Here is a 19,666-nt window from a genome sequence, read left to right as displayed (position 1 = left end):
ACCAGCCTGGCCAACATGGTGAAACCTCATCTCAACTAAAAACACAAAAAAACTAGCTAGGCATGGTGGTAGGTACCTGTAATCCTAGCTATTCAGAAGACTGAGGCAGGAAAATCGCTTGAACCCAGGAGGTAGAGGTTGCAGTCGGCCAAGATGGTACCATTGTACTCTAGCTTGGGCAACATGAGTGAAAAAAAACCTTTCAAAAGTAGTTATGGAAAGGAGATAAATAGCTTTACAGCAGAGAAATCTTATTCAGGTGTTAGAACTTAAACAGTTAAAAAAAAAAAAAAAATATACAAAACAATAGAATACACTATAAAAAGCAAAATAAAATAATAAAATAGAAATAATGTACTAAAAGAAACAATAGCCACTATAGTTTTAGCTTTTCATTGCAGAAAAGTACTAATTTCTGGTTTTAGTTCATTTTTCTGTCTTGATTATCATCATTTAAAAAAATACAGTCAGCTCTTTGTACCTGTAGGTTCCTTATCCATGGCTTCAACCAATCATAGATCAAAAGTATTTGGAAGAAAAGAAAATGGGTGGTTGTGTCTGTACTGAATATACACAGACTTTTTCCTCTTCTCATTATGCCCTACACAATACTGTATAGTATAACAACTATTTATATAACATTTACATTGTATTAGGTATTCTAAGTAATCAAGAGAAGATTTAAAGTATATGAGAAGATATGTGTAGGTTATATGCAAATACTACACCATATTATGAAACGGACTTGAGCACCTGTGGATTTCGGTATTGGCAGGGGGTCCTGGAACCAGTCTCCCATGGACATCAATAGATGATTGTTTGTTAACTGGCAATTTAAAGTCAAAGCTTAAGCGTTAAGTTCTCACATTCACTTGTTCATTTAACAAATATTTATTTATTGAATGCTTGCCATGTGTAAGACTGACATCTTTTAGGAACCTAGAAAAACAAGGAATCTCTCACATGAGGTTTATATTAGGCCAACAGGCTGCTAACTACCAACATTAAAACAGAAAACAAAGACCTTTAAATACAATTATCAAATCTTAAAAAGAAGAAAAAAGGATTAGACATCTACTCTAAGTCAATGTGTTTAAAAACAACAACAACAAAACACTATCAAAATACCTGAGGTTGAACAAAGGAACATCAATACTTACTTGAAATGCCTTAGAAGTAAATTATCTGTAGTTTCTTTTAAAACAAGGTAGAGTATATCTAAAATAACAAAATCCCCAGGGGAAGAGCACACAAGTAAACAGGACATGATCTGAAGAAGGTATTAGACATTTTATTCTGTTCCTATCACCATTAAAATGTTTTGTAAAAATATATACTATTCCACTGCTTCCATAAAGCACTTTGCATATATCACATGCAGACATCAAATCGTCTTAGTCTTACCTTTTATCCTTTAGAGTTACTAACTACATGTGCTCTGACTCTCTCCAAAAAGTCTAGTCTACAAGAAAAATCAATTTGTGTTGTGCTTTTCTGTGTGATAAACTCAAGTCTATTTTCTCTTTGATGAGTGAGGAATCCAAACAGTTTAATAAGGTTTCATTTGCCTTAATCAACATAGAACCAAGAAAAGATACAAGTTCATCTAACAATTAATAGGGTAGTTAATGCCGGTCCTTTGAGTATACTTCAGACAATTGAATTCTGAGTCCAATAAACTGCCAACACTCTAAAAAAAAATTATATAGAAGTGATCACAATATGTGTTAAAGATTCAAATGAAAGTAATAGATTTCTTGAATTTTAAAACAAAATAAGCAATTTACCAGAAAATAACACTACTGTATTTTTAACACACCCACTGCATCCCTAAAGCATTTATTGAACATATGATATACCAGGTAGGCATTAGGGATACACATAAGATGGTGCTAGTCTTGGAGGAACTGACAGTCTGGAGAGGGAGATATTAAAGAAAATCAGACAAGTCAGACAAGTATCAAAACAGAACCACAGACAAGTTATTATGGAAATGAGAAGAACCAATAGAAAGGCTCCTAGGAAAGGGCAATATAAGGTAAAGTACCATCATGAGTTATTAAGAAAAGAATGGAGAAATGGCAAACATTTAAACATGCTCATAATTCTCCTATCTTAAAAACAAAAAATAACCCCTTTGTAATAGTAAACCCCCCTTATCCTCAGGAGATACACTCCAAGACCCCAGAGGATGTCTGCAATTGCGGATAGTTCTGAACCCTATATCTGCAGTACTATGTAACAAGATGGGTTTGAACTGTGCAGGTCTACTCATACAAGGATTTTCTTCCACTTCTGCCACCCTTGAGACAACAAGACCAACCCTTCCTCTTCTTCTTCTTCCTCAGCCTATTCAACATAAAGATGACAAAGACGAATACTTCTAGGATGAGCCACTGCCACTTAATGAATAGTAAATATATTTTCTCTTTCTTATGATTTTCTTAATGTTTTCTTTTCTGTAGCTTACTTTATCGTGAGAATAAAGTACATAATACATACAACACAAAAATTATGTGTTAATTGACTGTGCTATTGGTAAGGCTTCTTCTGGTCAACAACAGGCTATTAGTAAAGTTTTTGGGAAGTCAAAAATTACGTGCGGATATTTAACAGCACGGTGGAGGGGGGTAAGAACTGGAGAAGTAAAGGGGGACCACACCCTTAGCTTCTGTGTTGTTCAAGGGTCAACTGTACATACATACCTATGATAAAGTTTAATTTATAAATTAGGCACAATAAGACATTAACAATAATAATAAAATAGAACTATAATAATATAATAAAAATTATGAAAATGTGATCTTTCTCTCAAAATATCTTACTGTACTATGGCCATAACTTTTGCTATTTAAGGTGTGATTGTGAAACTAGTGCAAATTTTTTTTCCTTCTTCATAATTTCACGGATAGAAGACTCATTCTTACCAAAGATCTTAGTTACCTCAGTATACAATTTTTTTCCTTTTCTTATTAAGTTGGGAACTTTCACCTTTCACTTAAAAGAAAGAACTTTAGTTTCTCTTTGGCATATCCAAATTGCCAGTGTCAACAGAAGAATCACAAGGTTTACAAGTTTGGAAAGGAGAGCTTTATTTCTCAAAAAAGGTTGCATCCCGCAGGCTAATCATCAGCAAGGTGGGAATCACAGCCTCTAGCATAAGCCAAGAGCAAGTCCTTTGAGGGAGGTCAGGAATTTATGCTGAACAGGGTGGCTCAGTGAACATATTCGATAAGCTATAGGAAGAGTCACGAGTATTTATGAGAGGAGAAACAGGCACATACGCAATTTAGCTTCATGCCTCTTCATGGGTTGTGTGTTCAAAAAATGGCGGCAATAGCAAGATCCCAGGGTGGAGGTTTTGGCCCTCTGACATTAGAAGGTGAATTAGAAGAAGACATTAAAAACCCTCACTGAACTTCCTTCATGAGTTGGCCAAAACCAGTCCAGAGATGCTGGTCAGTTTTGGGGTAGGGATGTATTGTGATGCTCCAAAGAGGGAGAGGGGGAGTTCGGCTGTAACCCCAGATGACTGGCTAAATGTGATTAAAGAATGAGCCCTTTGTTTCTTGTTTTCTAGAGTTGGTTTCTGCTTATACCTTAGAAAATAACTCAGATTGAAGGTTAATAAGGGAGGGGCACACTGAGGTGTGAATGACCTCCCATTCTCATGGCTGGGAACTCAGTTTTTAAGGGTGCTCTGGGGTTTCCTTGGCCAAGATGGGTTTCTATTCAGTTGGGGAGCTTAAGATTTTATTTTTATTTCTCACCACCATCACTAGTCTCGTGCTTTGGGGCCATTATTAAGTAAAATAAGAGTTGCTTGAACATAAGCACTGTGATACCACAACAGCTGTTCTGATAGTCCAGATGGCTACTAAATGACTAATGGGCGGGTAGCATCTACATTGTGGATATACTAAACAAAGAGATGATTTCACTTCCCAGAGAGAAAGGGACAAGGCAGCACAAGATTTCATTGTAGTACTTAGAATGGCACGCAACTTAAAATGTATAAATTGTTTATTTCTGGAATTTTCCATTTACTCTTTTGGACCAAAGTTGACCACTGGTAACTAAAACCATAGAAAGGGAAAGGGGGTACGCGGGACATACATCATGTATGACTTCTGTTCTCTTCCTCCATTCTCTCCTGGAATATCTCTCTGTTCAATGTCTCAATTCTCTCGCTTCCTTCTCATTTCTCATCCCACTGTAATCTACTGATCCTACAAATTATATTTGCCTATGGCCAGGAGTCCCTAGGATAATACATAAGTAACTAAATTTTAGAAGTCAAAATCCTTTTGAAAATCTGTTAAAAGCTATGAAACTACTCAGAAAAAAATGCACATATACATACAATATTTTTTCTTCACCATTTTAGGAGATTTGTGGATTTCTTGAAGCCTATTAACAAACTCTGGAACCACATTTTAAAAAGCCTTGGTCTTAGGCTGGCACAGTGGCTCATGCCTGTAATTCCAGAACTTCTGGAGGCCAATGCAGGTGGATTCCTTGAGCCTTGAGTTTGAAATCAGCCTGGGCAACAAAGTGAGCACCACCCCCATCTCTACAAAAAATAAAATTAGTCAAATATGGTGGTGTGCACCTGTGGTCTCAACTACACAGGCGTCTGAGGCAGAAGGACTGCTTGAGGCCAGAATATCAAGGCTGCAATGAGTTATGACTGTGCTACTGTACTCCAGACTGGGTAACAGAACAAGACCCTATCCCCTCAAAATTAAAAAAAATAAAGCCTTGGTCTGAAGAAGCTATCAAAGATTGTTGGGGTTATATCAATAGGGTACAAGCCAACCTAAAGTGTTTAAATAGTTATTACTTTACTATGGGATTCAAAGACACTAAATATATTAAAATCCAAGAATTCATAATACTAAAAAAAAAAAAAGCAATCATCTTTGGAGAATGCTAAAAAAAAGGTCATTTTTCTGAACTGGTAAATAAAATCAAGCATTTAACCTGCCTTTCCTATATCAACTTTACCAATGTGTAAACAAAAAGGAAAAACAAATAGGAAAAAATTTTAGTTTTAAGAATTCCACTTAACAAATGAAATAAGGAATAAATCTAGAGAATAATCAATAGCTTCTACTGTCACATAAAGAGAAACAACTGGAAATTATATCTGCTGATAAAAGTATTTAACATTATTCATGAAGTATTTTTGCAAAAAGAAAAAAGAAACTAATTCCATCTAAATGTATCTGCCAGTTTGCAAGACACACAGGGACAGAAGAACATGTTATTTAAATGATATTGTTGGAGTACAACTAGCAAAACAGAGACTACAGGAAGTTCTAAAGGAAAAAAGACCCATGTTCTTCAACAAATAAAATGCAAGGAGGTAGGAGGAAGGAAGCAACCCACAGACTTAAAAGAAATGTCCAATGTATGGATCTTTTTTGGATCCTAAGTCAAATAAACCAACTATAAAAAAAATCATTTACAGGCCTGGCACAGTGGCTCATCCCTGTAATCTCAAAACTTTGGGAGGACGAGGCAAGTGGATCATGAGGTCAGGCGTTCAAGACCAGCCTGGCCAACATGGTGAAATCCAGTCTCTACTAAAAACACAAAAATTAGCCAGGTGTGGTGGCGGGCACCTGTAATCTGAGCTACTCAGGAGGCTGAGGCAGGAGAATCGCTGGAACCCAGGAAGCGAAGGTTGCAGTGAGCCAAGATATCGCAACACTGCACTCCAGCTTGGGCAACAGAGCAAGATTCTGTCTCAAAAAAAAAAATCATTTACAAGAAGCAACTATGAACACTGATGGACTGATGGGATATTTACAGATATTTAGGCATAATTATTCATTTTTAACTGTGTTCACATTATGTTTATGTTCATTGAAAGAATCCTTATCATTTAGAGATACATACGGAAGACTTTATAGATAAAATGATATGCAATCTGGAATTTGCTTCAAAATAACCACAGGTGGGAGGGAGGAAGGAATAAGTGAGGATATAAATAATACAAGACTGGCCATGAGTTGATTGGGGTGGGGGAGGGTGCAGGGGGTGGTTCATTAAACTCTGCTGTTTAATGTAATGTATGCTTGTAAATAAATAGTTTAATTAATTAATTAATTTATTTATTTTAAAGCCCTTGGTTTAAAACAAAGCAAAACTTGGAGATATTTTCTTTCTTAAAGTCAATGGAAAATAATAAGCAGCATTAAAGCTCTCTTTTGTGGGCCCTGCTTATGGAAATCTTGGAAGCAGAGATATTCTATAATCACTGGTCCCAGATGCTCTATAGAATCTTGGAGTCTGTATCCTACAAAGCATGGTTAAGAACATATTTGTGAAGCTCCTCAAAAACAGTAACACGATCCAAACCTGGGTAACTGACCCTCCCTGATATGGTTTGGTTGTCTCCTCACCCAAATCTCATCTTGAATTGTAGTTTCCATAATTCCCTCATGTTGTGGGAGGGACCCAGCGGAGATAAATGAATCATGGGGGCGGCTCCCCCACACTGCTCTTGTGGTAGTGAATAAGTCATGAGATCTGATGGTTTTATGAGGGCAAGCCCTTTTCACTTGGCTATCATTCTCTTGTCTGCCACCATGTGAGGCATGCCTTTTGCCTTCTGCCATGATTGTGAGACCTCCCAGTCACATGGAACTGTGAGTCCACTAATTCTTTCTTTTGTAAATTGCCCAGTCTCAGGTATGTCTTTATCAGTAGCATGAAAACAAACTAACACACTTCCTAAAAAGGATGATGATTTTATGTCTTAAATCCTGGAGGTTCAAAAAGAAGAAACTATTTTAGCCTGAGAGATAATAATTGTAAATTTTCTGTGAATCTTCTAAGAGGGCTTCTCAAAAAAGAATGTGAAATTCCTTTCTTAACTCTCATCCTGCTGCCTTAAACTAGACTGTGATGACTGGAACTCTGGCAGCTACCACAGCACAGGGAGATGAGAGCCATACCATAAAGAATCTGGTGCTGTGAAGTAGGAGCATCTGGCCTGCCTACTTTCACACTTCTTTCTACGTGAAAAAAAAAAAAAAAAAAAAACAAGCAGTATCTCATTTAAGCTACTGTGTTATTTTGGTTTCTTTTCTATTACATATAGCCAAATCTGATCCTAAGTTATAAATCTTTCCTCTTGTACATAAAGAGCTAAATACAAATACCTGAAAACAGTGATGTATCAGAAGTTACGTCTGAGTTTAGTCTTTAGAGGCGAGGGTTGTGATGGGTATTATGAAAGATAAGATCCAAGAACATAAGAGATCAAGGGAAAAAACTTGTTTTTAATATATTTAATTTGAGATTCTGATGAGGTAAGTGGCATAGAAAGGTCTTTTAACCTGGTAACAATGCTAAGCATTAAAAAATTTAAGAGGTATGTAGGCTGGTTTCTGCACCCACATATTTTTCAGATAAAACTATAGGAAGCATTTAACCTTCTAGTAAGTCTAAACAGTACAATTTTCCTTCTTCTTCTTTCCTCTTCTAATAACAACCAATAACTTAAACAGTTATACAAATACACATTTTTATAATAAAAACAGCTTATAATAAAAACACTGTCACAAAAAGGACCACCAACTATTAACTCTTACATCAAAAGGGAGTGGAGAAGAAAAATTCATATTAACAACTCTATCTCCCCTAGTCAACCCTCTACCTCCCCTCAAAAAAAACCTGTCTGTGGAAAATTAACATAATTAAGCTCTGAACTTCCTAGCAATTAAAGGCCTCTATCCAGTTCTCAAAGTGTGAAAGACTAAAAAATAATAATAAGGAATGGCATTTTTTTTGTCTGACCCTAAATTCTAAGAGGAATTCATCACCACAATGACAGCTAGCAAAATATTATATAATGTGTGTGACAGCAGTATAATCCAATCTCAAGATAATCCTATCTTAAATTATTGTAAAATTTTAAGAAATCATATAATGCACAAGTTTTAAAAGCAATTCTAACTACAGGTAAATGTAGTGACTGCTAAATACCTAGTTATTTGGTTTCCCAAGGGCAAAGTCCATGTTTTAGTCATCTTTATGTCTCCAGCACTTGGCAAAGAAGCATAGCAACCTGGCACACAGTAGGTACTTATTAAGTATTTCTTGAACTGAATTAGGCAATGAATTTATGAAATTTGCTTAATAAATTTGCTCACCAAGAAACTCTTCTTTAATGATATTACTTTAAGGCATGATTATTTACAATATTATACATTTTTACATTGGTGATATCTTAAATTTATTCTATTTATTTAGCCATTATTAAGCACATCAGTTTTCTTTACTCACTTTAGAATACAGTTTCTTGACTCTGCTTCTACTGAATTAAATTTACTAGGTTTGGTTAATTCGTGTATTGTATCCTCTTTCAACATGAACTTTGCCTTCTGCTGAAAGCCAGTGCCAACAGTGACTTCTGACAAGAAGGATGACGCACCACCTATAGCTTTCAGACACTGACACAACAGGTCCTTTACTCTTAACTAAAATATTTTTCTCCTTAGATTAAATATTGATTATAGAAACAAAATTCCTTCTCTATGCCAAGTTTCCTTCTCTTTTAGCTTTTCAGGTTTATGTAATAACTAAGCTTATAAGTAAAAGGTATATTTAAATAACATATTTAAGTATTTTGAAGACATAATAAAACAAAGTAATTTTAAAAACATTTCAAAATGTAATGCTACTAATATGATTAGAAGAGTACAATCAGGAGTAAACCAGCATGATCCAAGGCAACTGTTTCCCTGGACTAAGAAAAACTAACCAAAGTGACACAAAAGGCCTAAAGGATTTGAAATTAATTTTACAAAGAGATTAATTTTCATGAGACTATTTAACAGGTTTAGTTTTTAAGCTCTATAAACACAAATGATTAAATTAGTGGACACAGCCTAACCCCCAAAAATGTAACATTCAGGCCGGGCGCGGTGGCTCAAGCCTGTAATCCCAGCACTTTGGGAGGCCGAGGCGGGTGGATCACGAGGTCAAGAGATCGAGACCATCCTGGTCAACATGGTGAAACCCCGTCTCTACTAAAAATACAAAAAATTAGCTGGGCATGGTGGCGCGTGCCTGTAGTCCCAGCTACTCAGGAGGCTGAGGCAGGAGAATTGCTTGAACCCAGGAGGCGGAGGTTGCGGTGAGCCGAGATCGCGCCATTGCACTCCAGCCTGGGTAACAAGAGCGAAACTCCGTCTCAAAAAAAAAAAAAAAAAAGTAACATTCAAAAATATCTAAAGTTTTGCAGTTAAATATGTAATTACCTTGAGAAGTTAAACAGAATTACCATATGATCCAGCAATTCCACTTCTAGCTATACATCCCCCAAAAAAGAAAAAAACGTGTTAAAAAAAATTTTTTTTTTTTTTTTTTTTTGAGACAGTCTCACTCTGTCACCCAGGCTGGAGTGCAGTAGTGCGATCTCAGCTCACTGCAACCTCCACCACCCGGGTTCAAGAGGTTCTCACGCCTTTGCCTCCCAAGTAGCTGGAATTACAGGTGTGTGCCACCATCCCGGGCTAATTTTTGTATTTTTAGCAGAGACAGGCTGGTTGTGAGCTCTTGGCCTCAAGTGATCCACCATGCCTGGCCTCAAACATATATGAATGTTCATGGCAGCACTATTCACAATAGCCAAAAGGTGGTAATAACCCAAATGCCCATCAACTGATGAATGAACAAAATGTTGTACATTCATACAATGGAATATTACTAAGCCATCAAGATAAATGAAGTACTAATACATGCTATAACATGGATAAACTTTGAAAACATGCTAAGTGAAAGAAGCTAGACACAAAATGCAATATAATGTATAATTTCATTAATATGAAATATCCAGTATAGGTAAATCCATGAAGACAGAAATCAGATTAGTGGTTTCCAGGGGTTCTTCAAAATATTTAAATATGTTATTTAAAGAAGAAGGAGAAAATAAGAAAGTGACTGTTTATAGGCATACAGTTTCCTTTGTGGCTGAAGAAAATGTTCTGGAACAATACTAAATGACACTTCAGCTGTACATTTTTAAATTCCTTCAATAGTAAGTTTTATGTGAATTTCATGATTAAAAAATATTATTAGTTCAAAACTCAGTGCTATTATAATTATGCTTATTAATGATATTGTTTTACTTTTTACAGAATGTCATAATTTGCATGAAATATCATAATTTGCCTATATATATATGTTTAAATGATTATTTCATACCCTTAGGTAAAAGGATTTATCAAAGATAAAGCTAGAGTTTATACAAACAATGTCTTCCTCAGGAATAAGGCTTTTATACACCCATAGATGTTCATTCTACTGTAACTTTTAATAAACAAAATAAAACTAGTTTTCTAATACAGAAGATGTTAACTATATGACAGAATATTTTAAATGCTGTCTTCAAGTGAAAACTACAAAGTCCAAGGAGCAATAATTAAAACGTTGCTAATATAATACTAATGTTGTTAATATAATAGTGTTATATTAATGCTAACTTAAAATGAGACTATATTTTCAATAACTCTACAATTACTACTATACCAAAATATGTATGCATACAGATAGGGTAAAGGCACTAAGGCTGACAGTTTGCTCTATTTTTCAAATTTTTATTTGTATCATCACTTCAATTTTTTAAACCATTTTCAGAGTGTTTTCCCCATATCTTTACCTCTTAGTGACTAAAACACTGAAAAGAACAGACCCACAAGAATTTTAAAAAACACTTTTTCACTGTCATATTTTTAGCTATGATTACTATTTACTAATAAAAGAAAAAACATTGTCTGTTATTAGCACAAAAAATATCCATCAGACTTATTGCTATATTTACTTCTCTTTCTCTTTTTGAGACAGCATCTCACTATTGCTCAGGCTGGTCTCAAGCTCGTGGGCTCAAGCAATCCGCCTGCCTAAGCCTCCCAAAGTGCTGGGATTACAAGCGTGAGCCACCACACTCAGCCTATTTGTCTCTATAATTTCTACAATATTCAAAACATATAGTATATAATCAAAGAATCTGAATTAAAAAGACATACCTTTGCGTAAGGGTTGTGGCATCATTAAGATCTGGATGAGCAAAAGGGATGTTACATCATGATAAAGAATTGGAACCTCAGGCTGTTGTTCTTCATTTCCCAGCCTAAAAGGAAAATGTAGTCACTTTAGACAGTATTGTATATCTTCTATTTCTAATGTATTTTATATGTCACATATATATCTATGGAACAGAAATAAAAACTTTAATAAACAACCAAAAAATTTCAAAAAAAAGAAAAACCTGGATGTCGTATTTTGCCAAAAAATTACATTTTATTAGACTCATATTCTCCTGACTCTAACATGAAAAAAAATACATAGAAAATATGTTGTTATTAAAGTAAACAATTAGGATACATTAACTTGATTATGAGTCTGATCTCTTAGATTACAGAAATTAAATAAAGCATTAAATACATTAAATACTACAAAATGGAGTGGCTTATAGGATACTTATCACAAACTTAGCACTAACAAATAAGTAAGTTTCACATTATTATAAAAAGATAGGTACAGTTTCCAAATCAATTCATGTCGAAAAGGTATGGTTAATTTCTCTTATTAAAATGTTGTTTCAGCTGGGCACAGTGGCTCATGCCTGTAATCCTAGTACTTTGTGAGGCTGAGGTAAGCAGATCGCCTGAAAAGTTTGAGACCAGACTCACAACATGGTGAAAATCTGCCTCTACAAAAAATATAAAAATTTGGCAGGGCTTGGTGGTGTGTGCCTACTTGGAGAGCTGAGAGGGGAGGATTGCTTGAACCCAGGAGGTTGAGGCTGCAGTGGGCTGTGATTGTGCTGCTACATTCCAGCCTCGGCAAAAAAGTGAGACCCTGTCTCAAAATTAATAATAAAATAAAATATTTCAACTTTATAACTAATGCAATTCAAATAAAATCTTTAACATTTGAAAAGTTTCAAAAAGAAAATAACCAAAGCAGAACTTAAAATACACTATAATAGGGACAGATGTGGTGTCTCATGCCTGTAATCCCAACAGGCATGGGAGGCTGAGGTGGGAGAGTCACTTGAGACCAGGAGTTCGAGACCCACCTGGGCAACAGAGTGAGATCCCATCTCTACAAAAAATAAATTCTAAAAAGTACACGATAAAGGACACAGTACTAAACCTTAGGGATGTGCAGTGCTATGAAAAATATAGACTATATTATAAAACAGAGCTTATTCTAAAATAATTTTTAAGTACCTTTAGAAGGTTCATTTTTTGACTACAGGTTTAATTTTTAATGACAGAGAACAAAAGTAAATCCTAAGCTCCAGAACTGGCTAAATTCTGAACCTACACTTTAGACTTGGGATTAGCAAAACTGTTCAACTCTTTTACTAGGCTCAATCATTCAGCAAATACTTACTGATTACTTACTACAGGTCAGGCACTAAACACATTGGTGAGTAAATCAAACCCTGCTGCTCAGAAACTTTTAGCTGACAGAGGAAGACAGCTCTTTGAATTTCTCCAATTTCTACAAACATTCCTTAGTATACTCGTTTTCCTCTTCAAGGGTAACCCTTCATTAATGCTATGAATCCTCATATTGTCTTTCAAGTTTTTCTAGCTTCTCTGCAAGGCTCAGGTTTAAAAAAAAAAAAAAGTGTGGGGGTCACACCATTTCAGTTATTCAAATTCCCCACAGAAATAGTTTCACATGATCAATAGTGATCTCCTAATTACAAAATTTAGTCACTATTTTAAATCCTTATCTTACTGACCTTGACTTGACTTTAGGTATAGTTGAACATTCTGCCTGGAAAATTGTCTTGCCTTTTGTGAAACACTGTCCCAAGTTCCCTTCTCTCTCTCTGATTACTCCACTTTAGTCTTCTTCACAGGTTTATCTTCCTCGACTAACCAAAAATACTATCATTCCTCAAGATTCCAATTCTCCCTTTCTTTTCTCATAAGGACTCTTTTTGAAAGACTTTCTAATTCATGATTTCAACTGCCAGCTATACACTGATGACTCCCAAATCTGTATGCCATGACTCTCTCGAACTCTTTATCTGAATATCCATTATTTCCACTTGTATATACAACAGTCAGGCAGCTCAACAGGTCTGAAAGTGAACTCCTCATCTTTCTATACACACACTCCCACCCCAGTCACAACCATTCTATTAGGCTGGTGCCAAAGTAATTGCTGTTTCTGGCATGAAAAGCAATGGACCAAGCTAATACTTTCCCCTCTATAATCTAAGTCTTGATGTAGCTTATTTCTTATATCCTCCTGCATTTACACCATGGCTGAAACATAATGCCTAAAATGTAATAGTTCCCCAATAAAAGCATAATGAATAAATAAGCTAAGAATTTGAGGACATCCCAAGGCCATCTTCTCTTATGGACCCCATATTTAATTGGCACTAAGTTCTAATGACTTTAACTCCACTTCCTCTTTGCGACCCCTATGGCCACTGCCTGTAACTATTCAATCTTCTCCAATTTTATGTTCCTCTAATTAATCCTCTATGTCGTTGGTGCCTGGAAGAAGCTTCCACAGGAATGACATCTTGCTTATCATTATATCCCAATGTCTGGATTAAAACAGTTAATAAAACTAACTGGATAAACAAATGAAATATTCATGGAAAAATGGATGGATGAAAATGAACAGGTGGTATATAATTTCAGATTATCAAATTGCCACATTAAATTTAGCATGTGTTTAAAAGATTCTCACTTAAAATTAAAAGAAAGTTTATGGATCCTTTTAAGCTAGCCCAATTTCACTCTTATGCAAAGATGCATTTTACTGCACAAAAAAAAAAAGGTTTGAGAACTTGTTGCATCATAACCTAAAGACCAACAAACTGCAGACCTTTTAGGTATAGAAAAGAAAAGCTTTCCCAAATAAATATTGTTTAATAAAATAGGGGTAGTATATGCAACTGAAAAGCTGAAAGTGCTTAACAAAATTCTAGACTCTCATTTTACATTATATGCTAACAATTTCTTTCTACAATAGAAGCAATCTTTCTCAAAACTGGAGGTGGATTCCTTTATGCTATTATTATTTATTTGCTTATTATTGTATGTGACCTTCCAAAATTACTTAAAATCAGTCCAAATTGTTGTATGCAAGAATTATATACTACTAAGAATGCATAATTAGCAAATGCTTCAAAACTGAAACTATTATATACATACAATAAAACAAAAAATTAATTAAAAAGATGAGAAATATTTCTAGTTGAGGGAACAGCATATTATAAAGCTAACTACTTTCCCAGATTAATTTATGAGTTTAAAATAATTACAATCAAAATTACAAGTGAGGCTGGGCATGGTGGCTCATGCCTGTAAGTCCAGCACTTAGGGAGGCCAGGGTGGGTAGATCACCTGAGGTCAGGAGTTTGAGACCAGCCTGCCCAATATGGTGAAACTCCGTCTCTACTAAAAATACAAAAATTAGCCAGATGTGGTGGCGTATAACTGTAGTCGCTACTTGGGTGGCTGAGACAGGAGAATTGCTTGAACCCAGGAGGTAGAGGTTGCAGTGAGCTGAAATCATGCTACTGCACTCCAGCCTGGGCAACAGAGCAAGACTCCATCACAAACAAACAAACAAACAAAAATTACCAGTGAGGGGAAGGGTTTAGAAATGTTCTAAAAAATTCTGGAGAAAAAGTGAGAACAGCAAAGAAAAACTGGGAGGCAGAGTTTGGGGAAGAGTAATGAGAGGAACCTAACTCAACCACATAATTAGACATAATAAATCACCTCAACAATAAACCAGCATTGTATTGTCAGAGAAATAGGCTTCTAGCTCAATAGAACAAAGAAGAAAGCTCCTAATCAGGCCTATAATGTAGAAACAGTTAGTATTTTAGTAACTAGGATATAAAATCACTATAAAAAAAAAAAACTAGTTAGTTATTTGCACACAGATTTTAGATCTTCACCTAACACTACAGGTGAGAATAAATTCCAAGTATATTATATAGTTTTAAAAATCATTCCATAAGAAAACTCTAAAGTGAAAATAAAGGTAAATATTACAAATCTTAAGACTGGATTATATATTGTAATACTAGTTATAAAAGTAAACATTAGATCTTAGAAGAGATGGGCATTCCTAGTATGAAAGTAATAGGAAAAAATAAGAAATATAACATCTGACTGATCCGGCTATGTGAAAAATTAAAACTTCAATGTGTGAAGAAAACGAATTACAAAAAGTGAAGGCAAACGTATTTTGAAAAAAATTTCAACAACTACGACAAAATAAGATTTAACATGTTATACCATGAAGAATAATTCATATAATTTTAAAAAATAAGATACCAACAGAAATGGACAGAGGTCCTGAATATATCATTCACAAAGAGTGTATACAAATAGCTAATAAATACAAAAATACTTAACTTTGCTAAAACTCAAATAAATTCCCATTAAAGATCCCATTTTTCATCAATCATATTAGCCAAAAAATGTTTAAGTGATAATACTTTTTTTGGTAAGTTTTTTTCCCCAATAACAATCAGAAAAAAACCTGGCAGTTATTGGGTGATAAGATTAAAACAGCCATTCCAAGGATAGAGAGAGAAATGGCTCTTTCCTGGCACATCACTGGCCTATAACTGGAATGAATGAATGGACTGATATACCCCTCTACAGAAAAGAGAATCAAAGATTTCAACTACAGGGTTTAATATGATCACTGTGATAACTATCTTTTAAAAATGCTTAATATATTAAAACACCTAATTCTTTTCACTTAAGATCAGGAACTAGGCAAAGATGTCCCCACTCCCTACTTCTTTTCAACATCATACTGGAAGTATTAGCTAATGCAGCAAGATAAGAAAAGGAAATAAAAGTTTACAGATTGAGAGAAAAGAATAAAACTGGCTTTGTTTACAGATTACTTGGTCATCTACGCAGAAAATCTGAACGAACTAACCAAAAAAACTCCTGAAATTGGTGAGTGATTATAACAAGGCTGCAAGTTACAAGGTTAATATATAGAAGTCAATCACTTTCATATATAATGGCAAGGAACAAGTAGAATTTGAAAATAAACACACAGTATCATTTAAATTGGCACCCCCCCAAAATAAAACACTTAGGTATAAGTAAAATATATGAAATGTCTATTTATGAAAAATGACAAAACTGTAATAAATGGAATCAAATGACTACATAAATGGAGAGAGATGTTCCCTGTTCATCAGTAGGAAGACTCAATATTGTCAAGATGTCAGTTCTTTGCTACTTGATCTATAGATTCAACACAATCTCAATCAAAATTCCAGCAAGCTATTTTGTAGATATCGACAAAATGATTTCAAAATTTACATGGAGAGGCAAAATACTTGGAATAGCTAACCCAATACTGAAGAACAACAAAATTAGATTACTGATACTACCTGACTTCAAGACTTACCATAAAGCTACAATAATCAAGACAGTACGGTACAAAAAAACACACAAATAAGATCAATGCAACAGAATGGCGAGCCCAGAAACAGATTCACATCATTACAGTCAACTGACTTCAACAAAGGAGTAAAGGCAATACAATGGAGAAAACAGTCTTTTCAACAAATGGTGCTACAACTGGACACTCGCATGCCAAAAAAAGAAAAAATGAATTTAGACAAAGACCTTATGCCCTTCATAAAATTAACTCAAAAAGGATTACAGACCTAAATGTAAAACACAAAACAATAAAACTCTTAGAAGATAAAATAAGAGAAAACCTAGATAACCTTGAGTATGGCAATGACTTTTTAGATATAACACCAAAGGGATAATTCATGAAAGAAATAACTGATAAGCTGACCTTCATTAAAATTAAAAACTTCTGTTTGGCAAAAGGTAATGTCAAGATAATGAGAAGACAAACCACAGTCCTAGAGAAAATATTTGCAAAGGGCACATCTGATAAAGGACTGATATATAAAATACGCATATAAATACAAAGAACTATTAAAACTAATACAAAAAAAACAATTAAAAATGGTACCACAGCATTAACGGATACCTCACCAAAGATGATATACAGATGCTTAATAAGCATATGAAAAGATGCTCCAGACCATATGTCATCAGAGAAATGCAAATTAAAACAATGAGATACCACTACATTCCTATTAGAATGGCCAAAATCCAGAACACTGATATTACCAAATGCTGACAAAGATGTGGAGCAACAAAAACTCTCATTCATTGCTGGTGAGAATGCAAAATGATACTGATACTTTGGAAAACAGTTTGGTGGTTTCTCACAAAACTAAACATGCTATTACTACATGATCCAGTAATCATGCTTAGTATTTACCAAAAAAAACTGAAAACTTATGTATGCAAAAACCTGCACACAGATGCTTAGAACAGCTTTAGTCATAATTGCCAAAACTTCAAAACAACCAAAATGTCCTTTAGTAGGTGAATGAATAAATGAATTATGGTACAGACAATGGATTTTTATTTTTATTATACAGAAATGAGCTATCAAGCCATGAAAAGACATTGTGGAAATTTAAATACATATTAGCAAATGAAAGAATCCAATTTGAAAAGCTACATATTATATGATTCCCACTATAGGACATTTCATAAAATTATGGAAAGAGTAAAAAGATCAGGGGTTACAAGGGGGAGGGACAAATAGGTATAGCACAGAGGTTTTTTTTAGGACAGTGAAGCTACTCTGTATGACACTATAATGGTGGCCACATGTCACTGTACATTTCCCTAAACCTACAGAATGTTCAACAGCAAGAGTGAACCCTACTGTAACTTACAGACTTTGGGTGATTATGGTATGTCAATGTAGGTTCATCAGTTGTAACAAATGTACCACTCCGAGGGTGGATATTGATAATCAGGAAGGCTATGTACCTGTTATAGTGGGTAGTATATGGGAATTCTCTGTAGCTTCCCCTTAATTTTGCTGTGAATCTAAAACTGCTCTTAAAAAAAGTCTTTAAAAAATAATTGTTTCTCTAATCTATCTCTTAAAAGTTTTATGCATGCCTAAACATAGTCTTTTAATCTAGATTATAAAAATCAATGCTACTATTGAGTCTATGCATAAGAGGAAATAGGTGGAAGAGTTAATAGGAATAATTTTTCCACTTTTAAAAATAAAAAATTAGCACAATGAAATTAAAAGGAAATAAAGAAAATGATTTTCATAGGATTAGAGAAAAAAACATATATTAAAAACCTACATCCTTAGATATAGAATTTTATGTTGGAAGTGTTAAAGTGAGAAACTAGAAAGATATTTCAATTTAAAAAATATAATATGAAATACAGATGACATAATAAACTCTTATATTACAACTTAATGAATAAATGAACCATAAACATGAGTGCAAATATGGGTGGTGGAAAAAATCAATCAAATTTTCTAGAAATTCCTCAGGTCTAGTACTATGAAAAGCAGCATACAATGATAGTTAAAACTTAGGCTCTGGAATCAGAGAGATCTGGATTAAACTCTCAGCTCTATTCCTCAGCAGCTATCTGCACCGAAAGATCATTTTAATTAGGCTGGGTGCAGTGGTTCATGCCTATAATCCCAGCACTTTGGGAAGCTGAGGCGGGAGGATCACCTAAGGTCAGGAGTTCGAGACCAGCCTGACCAACATGGAAAAACCCCATCTCTACTAAAGATACAAAATTAGCTGGGCATGGTAGTGCATGCCTATAATTTCAGCTACTTGGGAGGCTGAGGCAGGAGAATCACTTGAACCTGGGAGGCAGAGGTTACAGTGAGCTGAGATGGTGCCATTGCACTCCAGCCTGGGCAACAAGAGCAAAACTCTGTCCCCCCACACCCCCAAAAAAAGAAAGATCATGTTAATTAACTTTTCTAAAACTTGGGTTCCTCCTACATAAAAACTCAGATTAAACAGTACCTAGTACATGGAGTTACTGGTGATGATTAAATGAGATTATATATACAAAGCACAAAAATGCCTAGTATGAAGTACTTTCTAAGTGTTCGCAGCATTTACTACTATCCTAATGTCCACTAATTATCAGGGCTTGAAAAGAACAAAATCCAGTAATCGGTATTACAGAAAGCATAATATCTCTGTCTGTACTTTAAGCTTTTTAATTAATCGATACTAGGCTTTTTGTTTGCTGAACATCTTTTAGACTTAAGAGAGTTGTGTGTTCTAATATTCTGTATACCATCTTTGTCCTTAAGTATGGTAGCTAGAAAAGAAAATTAGTAGTTACTATTAAGGAAAGTGACTTTCCTTCCTTAGCCATAACATGCAAAATATTCATAGCTTGCTAATTCTGTCTATAAACACAAAATCCACACAAAGCTTTGTTTTTGATGTTGCTTTTATGAAGAGTAGCAAGATATATATATAACCTCAAAGTATCTTCTCATAAGATACTTAGTAATTACAAAGGGTAAAATAATCACTTTACAGTGCAGAAATTTGGCACATACTGCCTTGGCCAAACGATCAGAGTTATGACCATTAAGTAACAAGACAAAATAACAGCATGTGCCTCCTCATACAATGCACTAAAAAGGAACACATTTGTCTGGGGCATTTCTGCCAAAAGGTTATAACCTGAATCTAATCACTAGGAAATACTGGACAAAAAAAAAAAAAAAAAAAAAAAAA

At 34.7% G+C, this 19,666-nt stretch overlaps 1 protein-coding gene across 2 annotated transcripts in view; it reads right to left on the bottom strand.

Annotated features, from left to right (window-relative positions):
• Positions 1–19,666, bottom strand: part of LOC108310948 (E3 ubiquitin-protein ligase UBR3) — a 99,646-nt gene that overhangs the window by 29,709 nt on the left and 50,271 nt on the right. For both annotated transcript variants that reach the window (XM_017538155.2, XM_017538157.2), the window contains exon 8: positions 11,043–11,146. In XM_017538155.2, coding sequence (XP_017393644.1) covers positions 11,043–11,146 — 104 coding nt within the window. The remainder of the gene's footprint in view (positions 1–11,042; positions 11,147–19,666) is intronic.

This window comes from Cebus imitator, unplaced genomic scaffold, assembly GCF_001604975.1.
Source record: "Cebus imitator isolate Cc_AM_T3 unplaced genomic scaffold, Cebus_imitator-1.0 Scaffold110, whole genome shotgun sequence".
NCBI classification, from domain to species: domain Eukaryota; kingdom Metazoa; phylum Chordata; class Mammalia; order Primates; family Cebidae; genus Cebus; species Cebus imitator.
Note: the sequence above shows the minus strand (reverse complement) of the source record. Positions and strands in the feature narration are given on the sequence as shown.